Below are 22,500 nucleotides of genomic sequence, written 5' to 3'. Positions count from 1 at the left end.
TTTACCTTTCAATATCAATGTTAAAAATAATGATCTGTACATATTTCCTGAAAAGATATTGAATAAAAAAAGTATCCTATCCTATCCTATCCTAACAATTGGAAAATACCTGAAGGAGATGAGTGATATGAAATCAATATAATGCCACGGCGAACATTATTGTAGGGAAACCTGACCTTACCTTCTTCGTAGCGTCTTTGAAATCTTCTTAGATAATATCCGAGGTCTAATATCCATATTATCCTGCTAGCCAGTAGCCATCTCTATTCTTGGCGAATGAAGTGACTAAACTCATTTTATATTCCGCGTTCAAGAAAGCCAACAACGCATACTACGACAAAATAGATACGATGAAAACAAAAGGCCACGTTTTGACTGACCAGCATGCATTTAATTTGAATTGGTAAGGGAATCAATCATGTGGTAATTCCTAACCACTGGCGACTCGCGCTCCCTGTCTACATAGCCTACAGCCAGTGATAGTGTATGAAAATATATATCCCACAATTTCTGGCCGCAATGTAAAAAATAAAATGTACAAATATAGCGTTCATGTGTTACCTTTATTGCTATTTGAAACATTTGTCTGAATAATTTGACTGCCCATGTAATGACCTATAGGAATATAGTAACTAAAAGTGCCAATTTGCAATTGATTTAATACTCTAAATTCCCACCGTCTTGTGGGATTCTGGCACGGTCTATAAATAGTGTCTGGACGAGATGTGAAAGTGATTTGGTTACTGTACGCAACTTTTCTTTAAGTCGCTATTAGCGAGGGAAGGAGGGCCCGCGAAGCACTTCAGACGGCCCGGTCGCGGGCCCCTCTGTGGTCGCGGGCCCCGGTGCGGCTGCACCTGCTGCACCTGCAATAGTTACGCCACTGTTCTCCCCACTCCCACTTCACTTGGTTTCATCCCTGCTGCACCTGCTATAGTTACGCCACTGTTCTCCCCACTCCCACTTCACTTGGTTTCATCCCTGCTGCACCTGCTATAGTTACGCCACTGTTCTCCCCACTCCCACTTCACTTGGTTTCATCCCTGCTGCACCTGCTATAGTTACGCCACTGTTCTCCCCTCTCCCACTTCACTTGGTTTCATCCCCCATCCTCGACCTGTGCTTGAGGCCTCGCACATCACTGATGATAATGTTGCCCTGCTGTCAGCGTAGTCACAACAACTTTTAGGGGCCATTCAACATACCGATTAGCCTGGGAGTACCCACGCTGCCTTGTGCGTTCTTTTCGAACTGCTTTAGTCTGGCGTTTGCCGCCAGACAACAAACCGATTGCAAATGAGAAAATGACTGTTCGATTGTGCTATATTGAACTATTGATATTGAGCTAGGATATTGAAAAGAACCCTCTTCTTGTAGTTCGTAGTCCCACATTTCACTTCCCCTCACTCTGAAGAGTACTGGGACAATACTTTGATGTGCACCCCCAAAGGCCAGTGTCAGTTGTTGAAATGGGACATTAGGGTAACCAGTGACATTTGAACCTTTGGTCTCTCTCCCTCTCTATCTCTCTCTCTATCCTCCAGTCGTAGACGTTGCAGATTAACTCAGAAGAGTATTGGGACAATACTTTGACTCCCAAAGACCAGTGTTAGTTGTTGAAATAATGGGACATTAGTGACGTTTGAACCTAGAAAATGTTTGGTGTAACTTCTAATCCTCTGTCTCTCTGTCTGTCTCTCTCTCTCTCCATCTCTCTCTCTCTCTCTCTCTCTCGCTCGCTCTCTCTCTCTCCATCTCTCTCTCTCTCTACATCTCTCTCTCTCTCTCTCTCTCTACCTCTCTACATCTCTCTCTCTCTCTCTCTCTCCCTCTCTCTCTCTCTCTCTCTCTACCTCTCTCTCTCTCTCTCTCTCTCCCTCTCTCTCTCTCTCTCTCTCTCTCTCTACCTCTCTACATCTCTCTCTCTCTCTCTCTCTCCCTCTCTCTCTCTCTCTATCTCTCTCTCTACCTCTCTACATCTCTCTCTCTCTCTCTCTCCCTCTGTCCTCCAGTCGGAGACGCTGCAGATCAACCCTCTCCACACCCTCATCCCCACCACCATGTGTGTCTCCTTCGGTGTCATGCTGCCGGTTGGGAACCCCCCCAACGCCATCGTCTTCAGCTACGGACACGTCCAGATACGAGACATGGTGAGCACACACACACACACACACACACACACACACACACACACACACACACACACACACACACACACACACACACACACACTCTCTCTCTCTCTCTCTCTCTCTCTCTCACACACACACACACACACACACACACACACACACACACACACACACACACATGCTCTCCCTGGCCTCCCCCTCTCTCTCTCTCTCTCTCTCTCACACACACACACACAAACTTGACCATGAGGGGTGAACCTGATCAGTGTGTTGGTGTAATGATGACATAGTCTTAATGGTGTTTCCATCACGATTCTCTCCCATCGCCATGCGAAGGAGGGTTTTTGGGGTGAACGTTTCTATTTTGTGTTGTGACGTCATATTAATGACAACATATTAACTGTGTTTCTATGGTGTCTCCTCTCTCCAGGTGAGACTATGTTTAGTGTTTTATGTTAGTTTAGTTTTTTATGTTGTTTTTTTGTTTTTTTATGTTGTGTTGTTATGTCATATTAATGATGCCATATTACAGTAACAGTTTCTATTGTATCTCTCCTCTCCCGTCTCCAGGTGAAGGCTGGTTTTGGGGTGAACCTGATCAGTGTGTTGCTGTAATGACATTTTAATGATGATGACATATTAACATTATGGGTTTCTATGGTATCTCCTCTCCCGTCTGTGTTTATAACATGTCTCTCCCGTCTCTAGGTGAAGGCTGGTTTCGGGGTGAACCTGATCAGTGTGTTGCTGTAATGACATATTAGTGATGACATATTAACTGTGTTTCTCTATGGTGTCTCCTCTCCCGTGTCCAGGTGAAGGCCGGTTTCGGGGTGAACCTGATCGGTATCCTGGTGGTGATGTTGGCCATTTCCACCTGGGGGGTCCCGCTCTTCCAGCTCAACGACTTCCCCCACTGGGCCGTCATGAGGAACACCACCACCGGCAGCCTCTAGGGGGCAGCAGTGCACAGCACATTTCCCCTACAGGACACAACTACAACAACTACAACGACGACACCCTAATAACATGACGACACCCTGTGATACATGATACACCTCCACTGCACTGGGCCGTCATGAGAAACACCACCACCGGCAGCCTCTAGGGGGCAGCAGTGCACAGCACAGCACATCTCCCCTACAGGACACAACTACAACGACGATGACGACACCTGGCAACATAACATGAACACCCTAATAATAACATGACGGCCCCCTGATACGTGATACACCTCCACTGCACTGGGCCGTCATGAGAAACACCACCACCGGCAGCCTCTAGGGGGCAGCAGTGCACAGCACAGCACATCTCCCCTACAGGACACAACTACAACGACGATGACGACACCTGGCAACATAACATGAACACCCTAATAATAACATGACGGCACCCTGATCCGTGATACACCTCCACTGCACTGGGCCGTCATGAGGAACACCACCACCGGCAGCCTCTAGGGGGCAGCAGTGCACAGCACATTTCCTCTACAGGACACAACAACAACAACAACTACGACACCCTGCAACAGAACATGACGGCACCCTGATACGTGATACACCTCCACTGCACTGGGCCGTCATGAGAAACACCACCAGAAGCAGCCTCCAGGGGGCGCTATACCACAGCACACAACCCCCGGCCTACAGCAAACAACCACAACACCCCCCCATGTCAAGAGAAACACCACCACCACCGGCCTCTAGGGGCAGCAGTGCAGCACAATAGCCCATGACCACAGCAAGGACTCCCCCATAACATCCTGGGGTCCGTTTCTCGATTCTTATCGTTGCTAACCGTCTTAAGACTGTCTTACCATTCCCTTGGATTTAGTGGTGAGCGTCGCTGTCGAGAGAGAGTTGAGTCGCTCTTACGAAGGACGTTGCTACCATCGTTAGCAAAGGTGCTTTCGAGATACGGACCCCAGGTACTGACAGAACACACTGCTATAGTTTAGAGGAGTCCGAACACTAGAAAAATATTTTTTTCTTTGATTTTTTTTTATTCCATGACAGGTTTATGTTTCGACCATTGTCTTGATCAGATAATCACCTAGATAATCTGATGAAGATAAGGGTAAAAATGCAATTCTGCTATGGAATAAAAATGTCAAAGAAAAAAGGGTTTTTGAGCTGGCGCACTGCCCACTCCAAACCTTCAGCCCTTTGTCTTACAACTTTTCCTGGGATGTGCACAATTATCACTGGCAGCCTTTAGACACAAGGGGGCGCCACAGTGCAACATCTCCCGTCCTCTTCTTGTACTGTACTTGTGGCCTTGTCATTGACGATAGAAGTTCTATTCCATACCTCTCAAAAAAAGCACAATTCAAAAATAATTTTCTGATTTGCAGTCAGGATGTTGAAAGTCAAAAAAGTCCCCCCAAAAAAGTTGTTGTGCCCAGGCTGCGTTGTTTTCTCCATGGATGGAGGCGTGCTTCAGCAATGCATGAGGCCAGAAGCACGAGGTGAGGACGAGAGGTTGGATATTGAGGTGGGACTCACAGATGACATAAAGACACCCGGATATGATACAGGAAGATGCTGCCATGGAGGAGGCCGCCCGCTACAGAGATGGAGAGATGTACGCTGCTCTCTCACCGTCCTCGGATACAGAAAAGACTTCTTACAGGATGAATGATATTATTATATTATTACGTTCTCTTTCCCGTCGTGTTGAGTGGAAAGACAACAGTTTTATAGAAGATGGGGGGGGGGGGGTCGCTCTGTCTTCCAATCTTCTCTACTTTCCGTTACAAAGTATTTTTTTCTTACCATACAAGGCGAGTCCTTATGGAAGTCTTCCGTTTGTTAGTTTGTTTCATGTTGAGTTCTTATTATGGTACACCATGACCCAACTCTGCAGGGGTGTGGTCTAGCCTTGGACACACAGACAGCAGGTGTGATGTGTGATGATGTCTTAAATGCGCAGGCAGCCCTGATCACGTTTTGAGCTGTATTACTACTAGTCCACTATAGCAAGATGAGGTTCTGCAGTGTGGGGCTTCTTTATATCCATTATTATATGTATTATTAAAATGTTTTTTTGTTTTTCATTCAGAAGATGAAAGTGACGTTATTGTAATGCTCATTTGGATGTGTAGCTACTTACTATGCTATATACCGGTAGTTACTGTGGTAACCTAGGGCCTCATACGGCATTGACTGCTGAGCCAGTCTAAATGCTAATAGGCCAATTTGCTCACCCAATCAACCAATCAAATCAAAGAAAACACCCGGTCACCAAGGTAACGATCGTGGGAAGAGAGCAACCTTGTTGTGGCGTTTATAAAACATTACATACACACTTTATAATTGTGTAAATTTACTTAAACATACCTACATACATACACACTTTATAATTGTGTAAATTTACTTAAACATACCTACATACATACACACTTTATAATTGTGTAAATTGGCTGCAATTTTGTGAGGTCAGAAGGCTATTGTACACTACTCACATGTGCCAGTTGAGCTGAGGGGTAATTTAGGAGGTATGATGATGATAATTTATATTATATTATCTAGACCAGTGTTTCTCAACTGGAACAGTCTCTGGTTTCCACTCTCATTCGGTCGCGACCCAATTTTTTTAGCGATACTCGGATGACTGGTTGACTGGATGACTGATTTTATCTATGACGACAGATGACACACGTTCAATCGCCTATCAAAATAAAAGTTGTAAATTGTTGCAGGAAAAGATGGATTTTTTTTTTTTTAAATTAGCGAATCAATGAATTACGTTGTTTTTACACCACGGTTCCGCGACCCACCCATGACCTCTCTGCGACCCACCAGTTGAGAAACACTGATCTAGACAACGCACAACATGTCATCCCTGCAGAGGAGAGGGCTAGAAATCGTTTGTACATAACAGAAGAGAACTATGAAGTATTATTATTATTATTGTGTATTATTCCTAAAGATGTCATTTTAAAGTGCCTGCCTGCCTGCCGCGTGTGCCTACTCATATTGCTGAAATCACCACCAGCCTGATCTGATCTGACGCCTCTGCTCTCGTCTACGGCCTTATTTACATCAGGCGTTTCATTCAGAATGAGCTCAATTGAATTCTGAATGAAGATTAATTCCGCAATTCACAATTCGGAACTAAATAAAAGTTCAACGTAAACTCGACTGTTTACTATTAAATTCTGAATTAAAATCGTCATGTAAGCGAGGCCTATGTTTATCTCCTGTACTGTATCAGCTTTTTACTGGACACTTTCAGCTTTCAGATCAAACAAAATAAAATGGCTACCAGTGCATTCAGCGTCAGCGTGTTTTTTTTGGTATATATTGAAAATCTCAGCACACACTCAGCATTTGTTTTTGTTGTTTAACATTGAACATCTCAGTAGCAAATATTCAACATTTCTTTGTTCTTTTTTAAATGTTTTAATATTGAAAACATCATCTCAGCACACAAGTATACAGTAGTCTTAAAGGACCAGTTCAGGTCCTGTCAGGTCAATTTCAACATGCAGTTGTAATGCTCACACTACCCTGGACTTGTCAGTACCTGAGGGGCTATTTGTTTTTCTTCTTCAGCCTTTTCCAAGATCTTGGTCATTGTAATGGGGGCAGCGCTTTGTTTACATTTCAAAAAAACATTTTTATTTGTTCCCAAAAATATCCGAAAGATTATACAACATCAGCAGACAACTAGCAAACAGCGTTACCTTTTGGGAAAATATTTGGAGTAGGCCTATGTTACATTTTTTTAAAATGTAAACAAACGCTGCCCCCATTAGAATAGCTCATATATCGGAAAGGGCTTAGCCGAAAAATGTGGCATCACTGGGTACTGACAAGTCAAGGGTAGCGTGAGCAATACAACAGCATATTGAAATTGACCAAACTGGTCCTTTAAAGCAGTCTGTCTCAGGGTGTCTCAGGGCACAGAGTGAGGACAGGCTCATGGGTTTTGTCATTGATAAACCACAACCACACTCACGTACACACACACTACACACTTCCATAAATAAGGAAAATACAGGATGTCACATCAAATATATTACAATCTCATTGGAAAGGGGGCTTGTAGCGTACCCTTGTGAGCGCATTAAGAGTGTGCATGTGTGTGTGGTTCCGAGAGTCTCTGATTGAGTTACAGAGTGCGTCTTAATATGTGACCTTGCCTCCTCCACTTGCGCTTGTCTCCTCGCCCCGCCTCCTGGCCCCTCCTCCGTGGAGAAAACGATAAAGTTTCCCAGCTGTCAGCCTAGCCACAACAACTTTTGAGGGACTGTTTTTCATTCACCATAACAATTGCAAACGAGAAAAAGACTCTACAATTGAGCTTTTGCAAGATATTGAAATATAATGCTGTTGTCAGTGATGTCATCATGACGAGAAGCGAGTGGAGGAGGCAAGGTCCCATATTAAGATGCACACACAATATGCGACCTTGCCTCCTCCATTTGTGCTTCTCCTCATATCAGGAAGTAATGTGTCATGATGACATCACTGACAACAGCATCATATTTCAATATCTTGCATAAGCTTAATTGTAGAGTCTTTTTCTCATTTGTAATTGGGATGGTGAATGAAAAACAGCTGGGAAACTTTATCGTTTTCTCCACGGAGGAGGGGCCAGGAGGCCACAAGCACAAGTGGAGGAGGCAAGGCTGCATATTGTAACGCACGCTCTGTGCCTCCACCAATGAGACATTGGGTGCCATTTTGGCTCGAGCGGTGTGGGGTTCCCATTGGGGTGCAGTCCACTACAAGTATTCTGGGGACCAGGAACTCCAGAGCTCCATTGTGTGTCCAGCAGTCCAACCAGGAAAGGGAGCCGTTGACAAGCTATGGGCTCTTTCCAATGTGCGCACTACCGTCCTCCCTTGCCTGCGTGTGACCTCACGATGACGTCACTGACGACAGAAGTTCAATTCAATATCTCACAAAAGCGCAATTCTAATGTCATTTACTCATTTGCAATCAGGATGGAGAATGAAGAACAGTCTCCCAAAAGTTGTTGTTGTGGCTAGGCTGACTGCAGGGAAACTTTTTTGTTTTCTTCACAGAGGTGAGGCGTCAGCAAAACACTAGGCCGCAAGCACAGGCTGAGGATGGGAGTCTGCACATTGGAAAGCACTCCATGTTGGTCGTCCCTTGTGCTGCCTGGTGGCTACGAGTTGGGGACGCCCTGCGCCGGCTCATACCCCTCCTTCTGGAGCTTATCCTTGTACTTCAGGAACTCACGACGTTTAGCGAAGTAGCTCACCTGCAGATGACAAGCAAACGGGGAAACCAATGATGAGTAATGTGTATTGGGGCGAAAGTGATTTTTCCATTTATTTATTTTTTAAACATTTTATTGTTTATTTAGCAGGGACAGGGCCGTTGTTAGGCCTATTTTAGGGGGGCTTTAGGGACAGTGCACAATATACAATTGAGCCAGATCAAAGCCACAAGGCTAATTTTCAGCTGTGCACCTTTCCTAAGAGACAGAGGGGACAGTGAGATGTACATGAATTACTGTAGAACAGTGGTTCACAACCTTTTTGAACAAATACCCCGAATTAGAACAGAAAACTGGGCAGTAACACAGGGCAAAAGCTCTAGTCTCTCTAGTCACACAAAAAGGGTTTAATGCGATGGATACACAACAGGTAAGAGCAATGGTGTAGTGTAGTCTACTTAATTATGGTGGTTAAGTGAAAGCCCATTGGGAAACTCCAACTCCCATTGTCATTGTGACACAGCACTCCACAGCACACAAGTGAACACTGCACACTGCACACAACGAAATTGCATTTATGCCTCACCCGTGCAAGGGGGCAGCCCTCAGTGGCGCCCCATGGGGAGCAGTGCGGTGGGACGGAACCATGCTCAGGGTACCTCAGTCATGGAGGAGGATGGGGGAGAGCACTGGTTGATTACTCCCCCCACCAACCTGGCGGGTCGGGAGTCGAACCGGCAACCTCTGGGATGCAAGTCTGACGCCCTAACCGCTCACCCATGACTGCCCACAAGAGCAATGGTGTAGTGTAGTCTACTTAATTATGGTGGGTATACTGTATATTTGAGCATTTTTTGAAGTGGGTATGTATATGTCTGTGCTATTCTAAATAATGTATCAATCAATTTTAAGTGGGTATACTGAAATCCCTGATTTGAAGTGGGTATATTCCGTATACCTGCGTTCTACGTAGACTACACCACTGGTAAGAGAAGAGCACACCAGATGGATACATAACAGGTAAGAGAATACTGCCCTCCTGTACCCACTCACGCACATCCATGTCGACCTCAAGTGGCACACTAAAGGGTTATGAGTTATGACTGACACCAGTCAACACAAGCAGCTACCATTACCTTAGCTAACCCCTCAGGTTAGGTCAGGTCAGTAACAGGGCACATTTAAATGACAATGACTCGTGGAAATAAAAGTACGCTCAAGCTTTCAGCAGTGATTGAGGTTATGCGTAATACAGCCCATCAGTTACTGTAAACGCGACATAAATAAAGTGAAGCAGAAGTTGAACACACATGACGTGCGACACCCTATATGGATGACCGCTAACTAGCGACCACTCACCCACTGTGCCGGACACTGCTGTTCAAAGTCCTGCTGGAACTTCTTGCAGACTTCGGCGTTATCTCCGGTGAGGTCCAGACACTTCCACAGTTCATCCCTGGCTGCCCAGCAGACTCGCCTCTCCTCTTTGGTCGGAGCCGACATTGTCAGTCAGTCTTGAATGATGTCGCTAAAGGCAGCTGCAGAGAGGAGTTAAACATGAGGTGTGCAGATGTTATCGCCTATCTCTAAACACCTGACCATCAACAACAAGCAGCGTGGCGTCATATATTTTTGCGCAAAGCATTCATTCTTCATTTAGAGGGACTGCAACGTGAATGACCTCTGCCTGCTTATTCAACGTTAGCATCAAGATGCTAAGGAAGCTAACTAAACTTTCCTTCCTTCAACGTCATTTTCCAGCCACGGTCAACGTTAAGCCTGGGGACTTACCAGTGAGAATTTGCCAAACTACTCAAAACCAACGTTTGATAGCATAACATCACAACAGATAAGACAGTCAGGGGACACTTCAAACATGCATGATCAGAAATGCACGCTTGTTGTCAAAAGTTTTCACTACTTCCGGTAATGTGTCATAACCGTATTTCAAAATAAGAGTTCATAGAGCTACATAAGAGTCGTAGCGAATGTACAAAGACTTTCAGAATAAAATACGTTTTTGTATAAATAGATGGACCACTTTCGCACTGTCAAAAATCCTATTTCAACCCTACCATCTTGTTTTTCTTGACCTATCAATGGCATTGGCAGGGTATTCTATTTCATTTCATTTTATATTACATACTGTCAGTCATAAATGCCACCAGTAGATGGCGCTAAAATACAGAGAAATTCAGAGCCGTTTATAGAGAGAAATTACAGATTGGGTAACGATGACAGGCAAAACACCACTGATGATGGCGCCTAGTATATGAGAATACAGGTGTATTATTCACAATGCAAGAACATTATACCAGTAAAATGTAAAATCATTGATTATATACTCAGTCAAATCTTGTTTTACAGTCAGAGAGACAGGTTCACCATGATACGAGTGAGGTCAGGACTGACAGCTTTGGCTGGGGCCGGGGCAAATCCGAAAGGGCCCCAAATCCAATACACACAATTCTGGGCCCCTTCTCTCCCTGGGCCCGGGACAAGAAATTATCCCTTTGTCCCCCACTCTCAGCAGATAGGTGGTTTCTCTTTTCCTCCTCCTCTTCTATCCATCTTTCCTCTGCTGAGCCTCCCTCTCATTTTTTAATTGATATTTTTAGGGGGGCTTTCAAGCCTTTATTTTTTCGAGATAGGACAGTGTAAGTGGGAGAGACAGGAAACGAGTTGGGAGAAAGATGTGTGGAAGGATTGGCAAATGACACGGGCCGGAAGGAATCGAACCCGTCTCGCCGGCGTAGTAGTCCTGCCATAGAGGTAGAAAATAACACTAGAGAGGACACAGCAATTTGCGACAGCACTGGGAAATGGCAGCTGGAGCTTCCCAACTTCCGTAGGTAGTGTAGGTACCACAGACATCATATGAAGACTAGATACGTCATCGCGTATTTCAAGCTCGTCCGCACAGGTCGGCCATATTAGCGCAGCCTAAACTCTCCACAGAGCCTCCGTTACACCTGAAGTTAACTGAGGAATTCAGACGTTGAGATGCTGAAATATGTATGCTGTTATTTCGCTGAAATATTGACACGTGTATATAAATAGTACGGCTCCCTAAAACTTAAGTGCAGACTGAGGTAAAACGCACAGGAGAGCAATATGCTTCCCACTTATTTATTTGTCAAAAAATAGAGATGGACCAATAGCAAGTACACATTTTAACCGTTGTTGTACATTACGTTGATGGAAGGCATATATTAATCGCATTTGCATCAAATTAAAGGCGACAGATGAGGTACTGGAAGAGAGATTACATCGCAACAATTTCATTCTAAGCGTCATGACTCATTTTGAACACAGGGTAGAGCTGTCGAGCCCAAAGCAGAATGTAGCACACATGGGACCGTTTAATTGTTATTTTACTCAAAATATAAAAGAATAATAAATGCATTTGTTTATGGGATCTATTTAATTACTTGAATAAGCCTACTAAACCATATTATACATGATTGTAGGCCCATGCACATTGTAATGTAATGTAATATAATATAATATAACGTGAATATTAATCACTATGCAGTATCAACATAACACTTACGTTCGGAATTTTTTATACTGTATAACAAACCAAGCCTTTCGAAAATACACGTAAATTTGAGGGAATTATGGCCATCTGAAGAGTATGGATCACCAAAAACTCAGTGCAACTGGTTGAGCCAACAGGCTGCTCTATCATGGCCGCCATGCGCGGACGTTCGACTTGCATGACGGGAACGCGGATGGCGCATCTAGTCTTCATATATGATGTCTGTGGTTGAGGTACTTTCAGGCAATGCAAGTCAATGGAGAACACGCCCACCCCTGTCAAGAAATTAACTAAAACTGTGTAAATATAAAGTAACACTTTAATCAAAGACCAGATTTGAAATGTCAGGCTACATATCTACTGAAATCATATGAGTCGATAAAATACATTTAAAAATCAAATAATATATTTTATGAACATAGTTAGCAACACACTTCAACTATTGTCCTTGTATAGTGTGTTGATGGACATTTTCACATGATTAAGCCATTTTTGACAGAGGTGAGCCTCGTTCTCCGTTAATTTCCATTTCTCTGATCTACCTCCAGATAATGGCCGCTACAGATTGCCGTAAAAGGGGGGGCGGGGTCCTCTCTAGTGTTATTTTCTACCTCTATGAGTCCAGTGCCCAGCAGCCATTATAGTCGCCTCTCTCATCATCTTCCTCTCCTCTCTTCTACTGGTGTATTCATACTTCAAAATGCAAGAACATTAAACCAGTAAAATGTAAAATAATTGATTATGCACCCAGCTAAATGTTCAGTGTTTGTTTTACAGTCAGAGAGACCGGTTCACCTTGATGAGTGAGGTCATGGCCCTAGACAGCTTGGCTGGGCCCAGGACAGTAATCCGAAAGGGCCCCAAATCCATTGCACACAATGGCTGTGTCTCAAATCACACACTTGTGTCAGTGCACTGACAGTCAGTGCACAGTGCACACAGTGCACTGAGGTCTTTAGTGCATAGTGTTGTGGAAAAAATTGAGCACTATGCACTGTGCCCTCACTGGAAGTGACGGCTGAGCATGGCATTAGCTCGTCAAAATACGAGTTGGCTACTGTTTACAATGCACAGTGTCTGGTGCTTGTATTTCCATGTCCTTCACCCCAAAGGACAACATTCACACATACAATACTTTGGTTGGCATAGAAAGGTTGGTGTCCCATCAACATTACTTACAGAATTAGGAGACTGTTGACCAAACTCTTCTACTGAACTGAATGCCACATTTCCTCCGTGTCATTGTCAACATGGCCGCCGTTTAGTGCGTGCAGACAGTGGCTGTGCCTCAAATCACGCACTTGTGCACTTCGGGCACTGTTTTTCAGTGTGTAGGGCGCTCACGTTGAAAATTTCAGTTGAGCCAGTGCACTGAAAGTGCCAGGATGATGCAGTGCTTGAATGCAGTGCTTGAATGATGGACACTGCATGCACTAAACGGCGGCCATGTTGACAATGACATGGAGGAAATGTGGCATTCAGTTCAGTAGAAGAGTTTGGTCAACAGTCTCCTAATTCTGTAAGTAATGTTGATGGGACACCAACCTTTTCATGCCAACCAAAGTATTTTATGTGTGATTGTTGTCCTTTTGGGTGAAGGAAATGGAAAAAAACACGCACCAGACGCTGTGCATTGTAAACAGTAGCCAACTAATATTTTGCCGAGCTAATGCCATGCTCAGCCGTCACTTCCAGCGAGGGCACAGTGCGTAGTGCTCAAGTTTTTCCACGACCCTATGCACTAAAGACCTCAGTGCACTGTGTGCACTGTGCACTGACTGTCAGTGCACTGACACAAGTGCGTGATTTGAGACATGGCCCTTGTCCATCATTCTGCACTGCATTTTCCCGCCATTGTTAGGGGATCATCCTGGCACTTTCAGTGCACTGGTGTAACGGAGGCTAACTAGCACAGAGTTGGCGTGGAACGTTGGTAAACCTCCCTCCGATAGCCTCATACAGTCTCGTGCCGTTGGGCCGAGAGACTAGTCTCTTGGCCCAGCGGTATCGTACTGTATTTCCCATTGCCGGACCGTTGTAGTTGACGAGATCGCACGTTCGATCCCCGAGGGGGGTGAACAGGTGCAAGATGAGCTCCGTCAAAGTGGTGCCGTGACCCGGGATGGGAGTGAGGTTTAAGGGGGAGAGTGTAACGGAGGCTAACTAGCACAGAGGTGCCCAAGTAAAAAAAAAGTGTACTTAATATATACTTAATAAGTACGTTTTATTGTATTTAAAGTGTACTTCAAAAGTGTGTATTTAAAGAATGTTATTTTGGGACAACTTATAGTATACTTAAATGTACTTGAAATATAATTAAGTAGAGCTTAAACACATTTTAAGTTGACTTTTTTGTACTAAAATTAAACTTTGTATAAGTGTACTTAATATACTAAAAATATATTTAACTTTAAGTACATTATAAGTATACTAACCAAGTCACTTTAAAATGTGTTTAATGTTTACTTTAGCATGCGGATAAGTGCATTTTAAGTACATTAGAAATCTATTTTAACGTCATGAGAAAGTACTTTATAGTATACTGCAGAAGTACATACTTAAGTTGTGTTATTTTGGGACAACTTATAGTATACTTAAATACACTTGAAATATAATTAAGTAGAGCTTAATCACATTTTAAGTTGACTTTTTTGTACTGAAATCAAACTTTGTACAAGTGTACTTAGTATACTAAAAACATACTTAATTTTAAGTACATTATAAGTATACTAACCAAATCACTTTAAAATGTGTTTAATGTGAACTTTAGCATGTGGATAAGTGCATTTTAAGTACATTAGAAATCTATTTTAACGTCATGAGGAAGTACTTTATAGTATACTGCAGAAGTACATACTTAAGTTGTGTTATTTTGGGACAACTTAAAGTATACTTAAATACACTTGAAATATAATTAAGTAGAGCTTAATCACATTTTAAGTTGACTTTTTTGTACTAAAATCAAACTTTGTACAAGTGTACTTAATATACTAAAAATATATTTAACTTTAAGTACATTATAAGTATACTAACCAAGTCACTTTAAAATGTGTTTAATGTGAACTTTAGCATGCGGATAAGCACATTTTAAGTACATTAGAAATCTATTTCAATGTCATGAGAAAGTACTTTATAGTATACTGCAGAAGTACATACTTAAGTTGTGTTATTTTGGGACAACTTATAGTATACTTAAATACACTTGAAATATAATTAAGTAGAGCTTAATCACATTTTAAGTTGACTTTTTTGTACTAAAATCAAACTTTGTACAAGTGTACTTAATATACTAAAAACATACTTACTTTAAGTACATTTCAAATATATTCACAAAAATCGCTTTAAGTACATTTTAAGTGTATTGACTCTAATGTATTTTAAGTATACTACAAGTAGATTTTACTTTAAGCACATTTCAAATATATTTATTTTAAGTACACTTTAAATATATTTCAAAAGTATATGAAAAAAACATTAATGTAATCACCAATTACTCATTTCCATTGTACATTGTCTTGTTCACAACCATCAGCCATTCACATGAACCTTCCTTTCACCTTCACTTCAGACAACAACCACTGCCTCAACCAGGATTCGAACCCACAATTCACTGAACCACAGACCTGCACTCTAACCACTAGACCACAACTACCTGTCCTTTGACAGGCACAATTACGTTCTTGAAGTAATAGTCTTGAGTAGTACACTTTAAGTATACTTTTATATACTTAATTATAATACTTAGAAATCATTGGTGGTGGTATGCTTTTATCGAATTAAAGACACTTTTACATGTTTAATTTGTGCACCAAAAAGTACACTTAAAGTGCACTTAATACACTAATAACACAACTTAAGTACAGACTTCAGTATTGTGCTTAAAAGGTTAATAGGTAAGGCCTTGCATGCCTTTTTAAGATCTGTTTGTGCTCTTCAATATGGTGTTTTTACCATGAAAATACATTAACAAAATGGAAGATGGAAGGTTATTTAATGTTACAAAGCATAATGAATAAATAAGCCTAGGTTAAAATACACTAAAATGATGGTTTAAAAAAGTACCCAGGTGAAAAAAGTGTACTTAATATACTTAATAAGTATGTATTTTTGTATTTAAAATATACTTCAAAAGTGTGTATTTAAAGAATGTTATTTTGGGACAACTTATAGTATACTTAAATACACTTGAAATATAATTAAGTAGAGCTTTAACACATTTTAAGTTGACTTTTTGGTACTAAAAATCAAACTTTGTACAAGTGTACTTAATATTCTAAAATCATACTTAACTTTAAGTACGTTTGAAATATTCTTTCTAATACCAAACTTTAGCACATTACTTTTAAAATACAAATATACTTAAAATACACTTAAAATACACTACACTAACAGTATGTTTTCAAATACAACACTTAAGCACATTACTTTAAAAATACAAATACACTTAAAATACACTTGAAGTGGTTCAAGACAACAAGAAAAATAACATAAAATCTTTATAAGTGAGTACATTTCATTAAAGACAATTAATATTAGTGTCAAAAAGGCAATATAGTAAGTATGCAAAAAAATATGCATATTTGTAAAGGTCGTAAAATAAAGTTTAGGTATATATAACTGATAATGTATATTTTCTAACACTATGTTTGAGTACATTTTTTAAGAACAAAGTTTAATACTAACTAGCAGTACATTTTCTAATACCATACATTACTATAATGGTGTACTGTGTATGATTTTTTGTAGTTTATTTCCAAAATTCATGCTGGAAAAAGGGGAGTCATTCATCATCATCATAAATTGAGGTTCTTGTCCATGTTCCAGATATAGAAATTTTTTGCTAGGAAAATGACTGTACTTTGGCCAGTAATTAGTTTATTTATTTTGTAAATATAGTTACAATACATTTAAATACACAACACTAATAGTGTATTTTCTAAAAACAATCTTTAGCACATTACTTTAAAAATACAAATGTACTTAAAATACATTTAAATACAATACACTAATAGTGTATTTTATAACACTACACTTTAACACATTACTTTTAAAATATAAATGTACTTAAAATAGACTTAAAATAGAATATACTAATAGTATATTTAACAATACCACACTTAAGCACATTACTTTAAAAATACAAATGTATTTACAATACATTTAAATACAATACACTAATAGTGTATTTTTTAATAAAACACTTTAGCACATTACTTTTAAAATACAAATGTACTTAAAATAGACTTTAAATAGAATATACTAATAGTATATTTAACAATACCACACTTTAGCACATTACTTTAAAAATACAAATGTATTTACAATACATTTAAATACAATACACTAATAGTGTATTTTATAATACTACACTTTAACACATTACTTTTAAAATACAAATGTACTTAAAATAGACTTAAAATTGAATATACTAAAAGTATATTTAACAGTACCACACTTAAGCACATTACTTTAAAAATACAAATGTACTTACAATACATTTAAATACAATACACTAATAGTGTATTTTATAATACTACATTTAAGTACATAACTTTTAAAATACAAAGATACTTAAAATACACTTAAAATATAATACACTAATAGTATACTTTATAATGCTACACTTTAGCACATTACTTTTAAAATACAAATGTACTTAAAATACATTTAAATAGAATATACTAATAGTATATTTAACAATACCACACTTTAGCACATTACTTTAAAAATACAAATGTATTTACAATACATTTAAATACAATACACTAATAGTGTATTTTATAATACTACACGTTAACACATTACTTTTAAAATACAAATGGACTTTAAATAGACTTAAAATTGAATATACTACTAGTATAATTAACAATACCACACTTAAGCTCATTACTTTTAAAATACAAATGTACTTAAAATATATTTAAATACAATACAATAATAGTGTATTTCATAACACTACACTTAAGTACATGACTTTTAAAATACAATTGTACTAACAATACATTTAAATACAATACACTAATAGTGTATTTTATAATACTACACTTAAGTACATAACTTTTAAAATACAAAGATACTTAAAATACACTTACAATATAATACACTAACAGTATACTGTATAATGCTACACTTTAGCACATTACTTTTAAAATACAAATGTACTTAAATTAGACTTAAAATACAATATACTAATAGTATATTTGACAATACTACACTTTAGCACATTACTTTTAAAATACAAATGTACTTACAATACATTTAAATACAATACACTAATAGTATACTTTATAATGCTACACTTTAGCACATTACTTTTAAAATACAAATATACTTGAAATACATTTAAAATATAATACACTAATAGTATATTTGACAATACTACACTTAGCATATTACTTTTAAAATACAAATATACTTAAAATACATTTAAAGTACAATACACTAACAGTATATTTCATAAAACTATATTTAAGTACATAACTTTAATAATACAAATTATTTTAAAATATATTTAAAATACACTTAACTATAAGTATATTTTTAAATACCATACTTAAGTACTGTACTTGATAAGTAGAGTGTACTTTAAATATACTTTCAGAAAATTAAATATATTTAAAGTACACTTAAGTACACATTTTTTTGACCTGGGTGGCGTGGAACGTTGGTAAACCTCCCTCCGATAGCCTCATACAGTCTCGTACTGTATTTCCCATTGCTGAACCGTTGTAGTTGACGAGGTCGCACCTTCGATCCCCGAGGGGGGTGAACAGGTGCAAGATGAGCTCCGTCACACTGGCTCAACTGAAATTTTCAGCGTGAGCTCCCTAGGCACTGAAAAACAGTGCACAAGTGCAGCATTTGAGACACAGCCAATGTATTTAGGACCCATTTCTGACCCCTGCAGGGGTGATAGTGAAAAAAAGTCCTGAGCCTGAACTTTTTTCCCTGCTCTAACGACGACGACAAGATACTGCATAGTGACATAGTGTAGGCCTATTTTGAAACATTATTCAAACATTTAATAGCCTGTGTATGACCATTATTCAAGTCTGATGGTAGAAGAAAACCCTGAACCTCTAACACTTTCTGAGATAAGAATAACCTAATGGCTAATTACTATCAATGTTTTTATTTTTGAACACTCTGTCAAGCCTGAAATCAGGCATGGACCCTGCATACTATCAGCCCTGCCCCCATCTCCCTGGGCCTGCATACTATCAGCCCTGCCCCCATCTCCCTGGGCCTGCATACTATCAGCCCTGCCCCCATCTCCCTGGACCCTGCATACTATCAGCCCTGCCCCCATCTCCCTGGACCCTGCATACTATCAGCCCTGCCCCCATCTCCCTGGGCCTGGGACGAGTGACCCCTTTGCCCCCTGCCAGTTTCTAGGTGATGGGAAGCTTCTGCCTTCCTTCCCCTCTTCTCTTAGACAGTACATCCACCTTTCCTCCGGTGAGCCTCTCTCCCTCTCTTCTGCTCACTCCTCTAGCCTCACATTACAACACCAGAATAGCCAGGAAAGCCAAGAACGTCACTTCTGACCCCACGCACCCAGCACACCATCTATTCACACTCCTTCCATCAGGGAAAAGATACAGCAGCATCCCATGCAACACCTCACGTTTTAGGGACAGCACCTACCCACAAGCCATCCGCTACTTGAACCTGAACATGCACTAGCACTTTACAGCCACTCCACTGCCTGGCCTTCTACCTCTGCCTACCTTGCACTATGTAGCCTACTGTATTATGTCTTATTGCACTTTCAATGTTTATTGTATACGTAATTCCCTGTTTATTTATGGCCACTCTTGTTTTCTCGTCTTTGTCTTAAATATATGTATTTGTGTTGTTAAATGTACGAGCATACCAAAGACATTCCTAGCAATTGTATGTTATACTGTTGATTTGGCTATAATAAACTTGAACTTGAACTTATCTTCACCTTTCTGCCCCCTCTGCGTATAGCGGGGTGGTGTAAATTGATCCTCTGTCTGTATGTCAGCGATTCTGCACTTCATTGTTCCGTCATGAGACTAAATTTAGTGTGTCGCCGGTGTGCATGATCATCATGTTTAGACTCATCACATTTTTACACTCAAAGTGAGTTCAAGATCCACAGTCATTTCCTGTCCCATCAGAAATGAGTAGTTTCAATAGTTAGTTAGGCCCCTATCTATTTTCAAAAAATAATACTTTTCAAACGTAATAACTCGCATTGCTGTCCCTCTGTGTAAACACACTAGCTGAACATTGAAGGGTAATTTCAGCATGCGATTGTAATGCTCACACTACCCTGGACTTGTCAATAGACCTACCTGAGTTTTTTTTTTTTTCAGCCTTTTCCGAGATCTTGGTCATTGTGTTGTTTGTGTTTGTATGCATTTCAATAAAACATTCCCAAAAACATCCAAAAAGTTGTGCAACATAAGCAGACAACTAGCAAACAGCGATACCTTTTGGGAAAATATTTGGAGTAGGCCTATGTTAAGATGTTTTAAAATGTAAACAAAGTCTGCCCCCATTAGAATAGCTCAGATCTCGGAAAGGGCTGAGCCAATAAAATGCAGCATCACAGAGTACTGACAAGTCAAGGGTAGCGTGAGCAATACAACAGCATATTGAAATTGGCAGGAGTGCTCCTGCGATTTGAAATTGGTGTGGTGATGCTGGAGGGAGGGATGGGATGGATTTGGTGGGACAGGTGCAGTGACAGTGGGTTAGGACATCCAGTGCTTCTAAACCTGTACATTACATTTGACTTTTATCTGTTTTATTGCTTGTTGGTGTCGTCCACTTATGAATTTTATGGTACTGCAACCTCCCCATCTCCCGAGACAAAATTCCTCCTCGGTGGAGACTGAAAAGAAACCGATGCAGCACGTCTCTGAAATATCCGTTTGTTAATTTAAAGGGACACTGTGTAGAATTTTTAGTTGTTTATTTCCAAAATTCATGCTACCCATTCACTAATGTTACCTTTTTCATGAATACTTACCACCACCATCAAATTCTAAGTATTCATGCTTTTTGATTGCACTTTTCATACATGAAAAATGGGATCTTTTCCATGGTCTGCCATTTTGAATTTCTAAAAATAGCCATTTTTAGCTGCTAAAATATCTGTACTTGGACCATACTAGAAAATATTTGTTTAATACTTAGTGAACTTTCATGTAAGGCCACACCAATTTAATTTGTTGGTTCTCGGATTCGCCTCTTGTATTTTGTATCAAAATGGAAAAAAAAAAAATCAGTTTCAATACCCCAAAAAATGAAATCGCTAAAAAAAAACGAAGACTGCATGTTTTCATGAACGGGGAGGTGTCTCTTTAGTAGTTGGAGGTCATGTGACGTAGAGAACCAATAAAACCACTCCTTTCAACATGCCGATTACGACTAGCGAATCAGGAAACGTGTTACATTCAAACATTTACAGACAAACATGCAATGGCAAGTTGAAGCCCCTGTGGGTTAGCAGTAGCAGCGGTGAAATACAGTATTGCTCTTAGTGGAATTAGTGGAGTGGGATAGCAGTTTTAAAAAAGAAAAACAACAACTATTCAACTGTTGAATCATCTCAGTTTATTCAAACCAGATTAATATAATAATTGCCCTGTGAGCTAATTTTGTGCCTGGTCTATTTGGCTGCCTTAATTCCCTTCTACACTGTCCTTCTCCATGTCCAGGTGTTTGCCTGTCTTGCACCTTCCTTTGGAGGTCCATGTGAGGCTGATATACAGGTGGTATAACCACACGACTAATTTTTTTTATTTTATTTTTTTTCGCCCTCTCGCTTCAACTTTTTCCTGAAAAAATCCGAGAACCAACAAATCAAATTGGTGTGGCCTAAAGATCAAATTTGGCAATAGGCCGCCCAGTTTCAATGAGCAGCATAATTGCAGTACCTTTTTTGACCATTTCCTGCACAGTGTCCCTTTAAATCTGAAATGTAAACACTGCTTGCCCTTTGAATATAGATCAGCACACAAACATGATTAGAAACAAACAACACACGTTGAGCGGCCTGTATGTATTGAAAATAAATATGATTACAAACAACACAAAGCCTGTATGCATTGAAAATAAAGCTTTATTATTGCTATAGCAAACACAGATCATGAACAGACAGTAAGTAAGACTTAGGCAGTGCTGTGCGTATCAAAAACTATTTCAACTAGTGCTGTGCGTATCAAAATAAACTAGTGCAACTATTCCAACTAGTCGTCTTCATTTAAGAGCAGTGCAGAAGGCGGGTCCGGCGTCACCAGACCACAGCTGATTGGTCACATCTCAGTCATCCAGAATGACATCACCCTGTCTTATGCAATCACATCTCGGTCATCCAGAACGACAGCTTCTGATTGGTCACATCTCGGTCATCCAGAATGACAGCTTCCTGTCTCCGCCAATCACGCAAAGCGGTAGGCTGCGGTGCCAGCTGAGCCCGCCCCCAACCGTGGAAGATCCAATCATCACAGGCTGCAAGGAAATGACAAAACATATGTACAGTTGTGCAGTGATGTCAACACTGCTATTTTTTTTAACATGACATTTCTATGAAATACTATGACATTGAATTACTTTTCACAATTGTTTTGCTTTTAAATAGAATGTCTAGTGGAAGGC

The 22,500-nt window shown here is 40.1% G+C and overlaps 3 protein-coding genes across 5 annotated transcripts in view; 1 reads left to right on the top strand and 2 right to left on the bottom strand.

Annotated features, from left to right (window-relative positions):
* The window catches only part of slc13a4 (solute carrier family 13 member 4), a 45,196-nt gene extending 42,108 nt beyond the window's left edge, over positions 1–3,088 (top strand). The window contains exons 15-16 of the mRNA XM_063217814.1: positions 2,013–2,150; positions 2,948–3,088. Coding sequence (XP_063073884.1) covers positions 2,013–2,150; positions 2,948–3,088 — 279 coding nt within the window. The remainder of the gene's footprint in view (positions 1–2,012; positions 2,151–2,947) is intronic.
* Positions 3,089–6,148: 3,060 nt separating this feature from the next.
* Positions 6,149–10,249, bottom strand: LOC134464733 (cytochrome c oxidase assembly factor 6 homolog). The gene is made up of 3 exons (XM_063218085.1): positions 10,116–10,249; positions 9,684–9,862; positions 6,149–8,366 (listed from the first exon to the last, which is right to left on the bottom strand). The coding sequence occupies exons 2-3, from the start codon at positions 9,825–9,827 to the stop codon at positions 8,271–8,273; spliced, it is 240 nt and encodes a 79-aa protein (XP_063074155.1). The 5' UTR covers positions 9,828–9,862; positions 10,116–10,249; the 3' UTR covers positions 6,149–8,270.
* Positions 10,250–21,946: 11,697 nt separating this feature from the next.
* Positions 21,947–22,500, bottom strand: part of nup37 (nucleoporin 37) — a 28,200-nt gene continuing 27,646 nt past the window's right edge. For all 3 annotated transcript variants that reach the window (XM_063218082.1, XM_063218083.1, XM_063218084.1), the window contains one exon: positions 21,947–22,353. In XM_063218082.1, the coding sequence (XP_063074152.1) occupies positions 22,240–22,353 (114 nt within the window). In that variant the 3' untranslated portion in view covers positions 21,947–22,239. The remainder of the gene's footprint in view (positions 22,354–22,500) is intronic.

This window comes from Engraulis encrasicolus, chromosome 15, assembly GCF_034702125.1.
Source record: "Engraulis encrasicolus isolate BLACKSEA-1 chromosome 15, IST_EnEncr_1.0, whole genome shotgun sequence".
Classification (NCBI taxonomy): domain Eukaryota; kingdom Metazoa; phylum Chordata; class Actinopteri; order Clupeiformes; family Engraulidae; genus Engraulis; species Engraulis encrasicolus.
Note: the sequence above shows the minus strand (reverse complement) of the source record. Positions and strands in the feature narration are given on the sequence as shown.

What these genes read in the sequence shown, in the direction of transcription:
- LOC134464733 (XM_063218085.1), bottom strand. Translation starts at nt 9,827, where the DNA reads ATGTCGGCTCCGACCAAAGAGGAGAGGCGAGTCTGCTGGGCAGCCAGG. An exon ending in AGCAGTGTCCGGCACAGTGG is followed by an intron (nt 8,367 to 9,683) that starts GTGAGTGGTCGC and finishes TGTCATCTGCAG; the next exon opens with GTGAGCTACTTCGCTAAACG.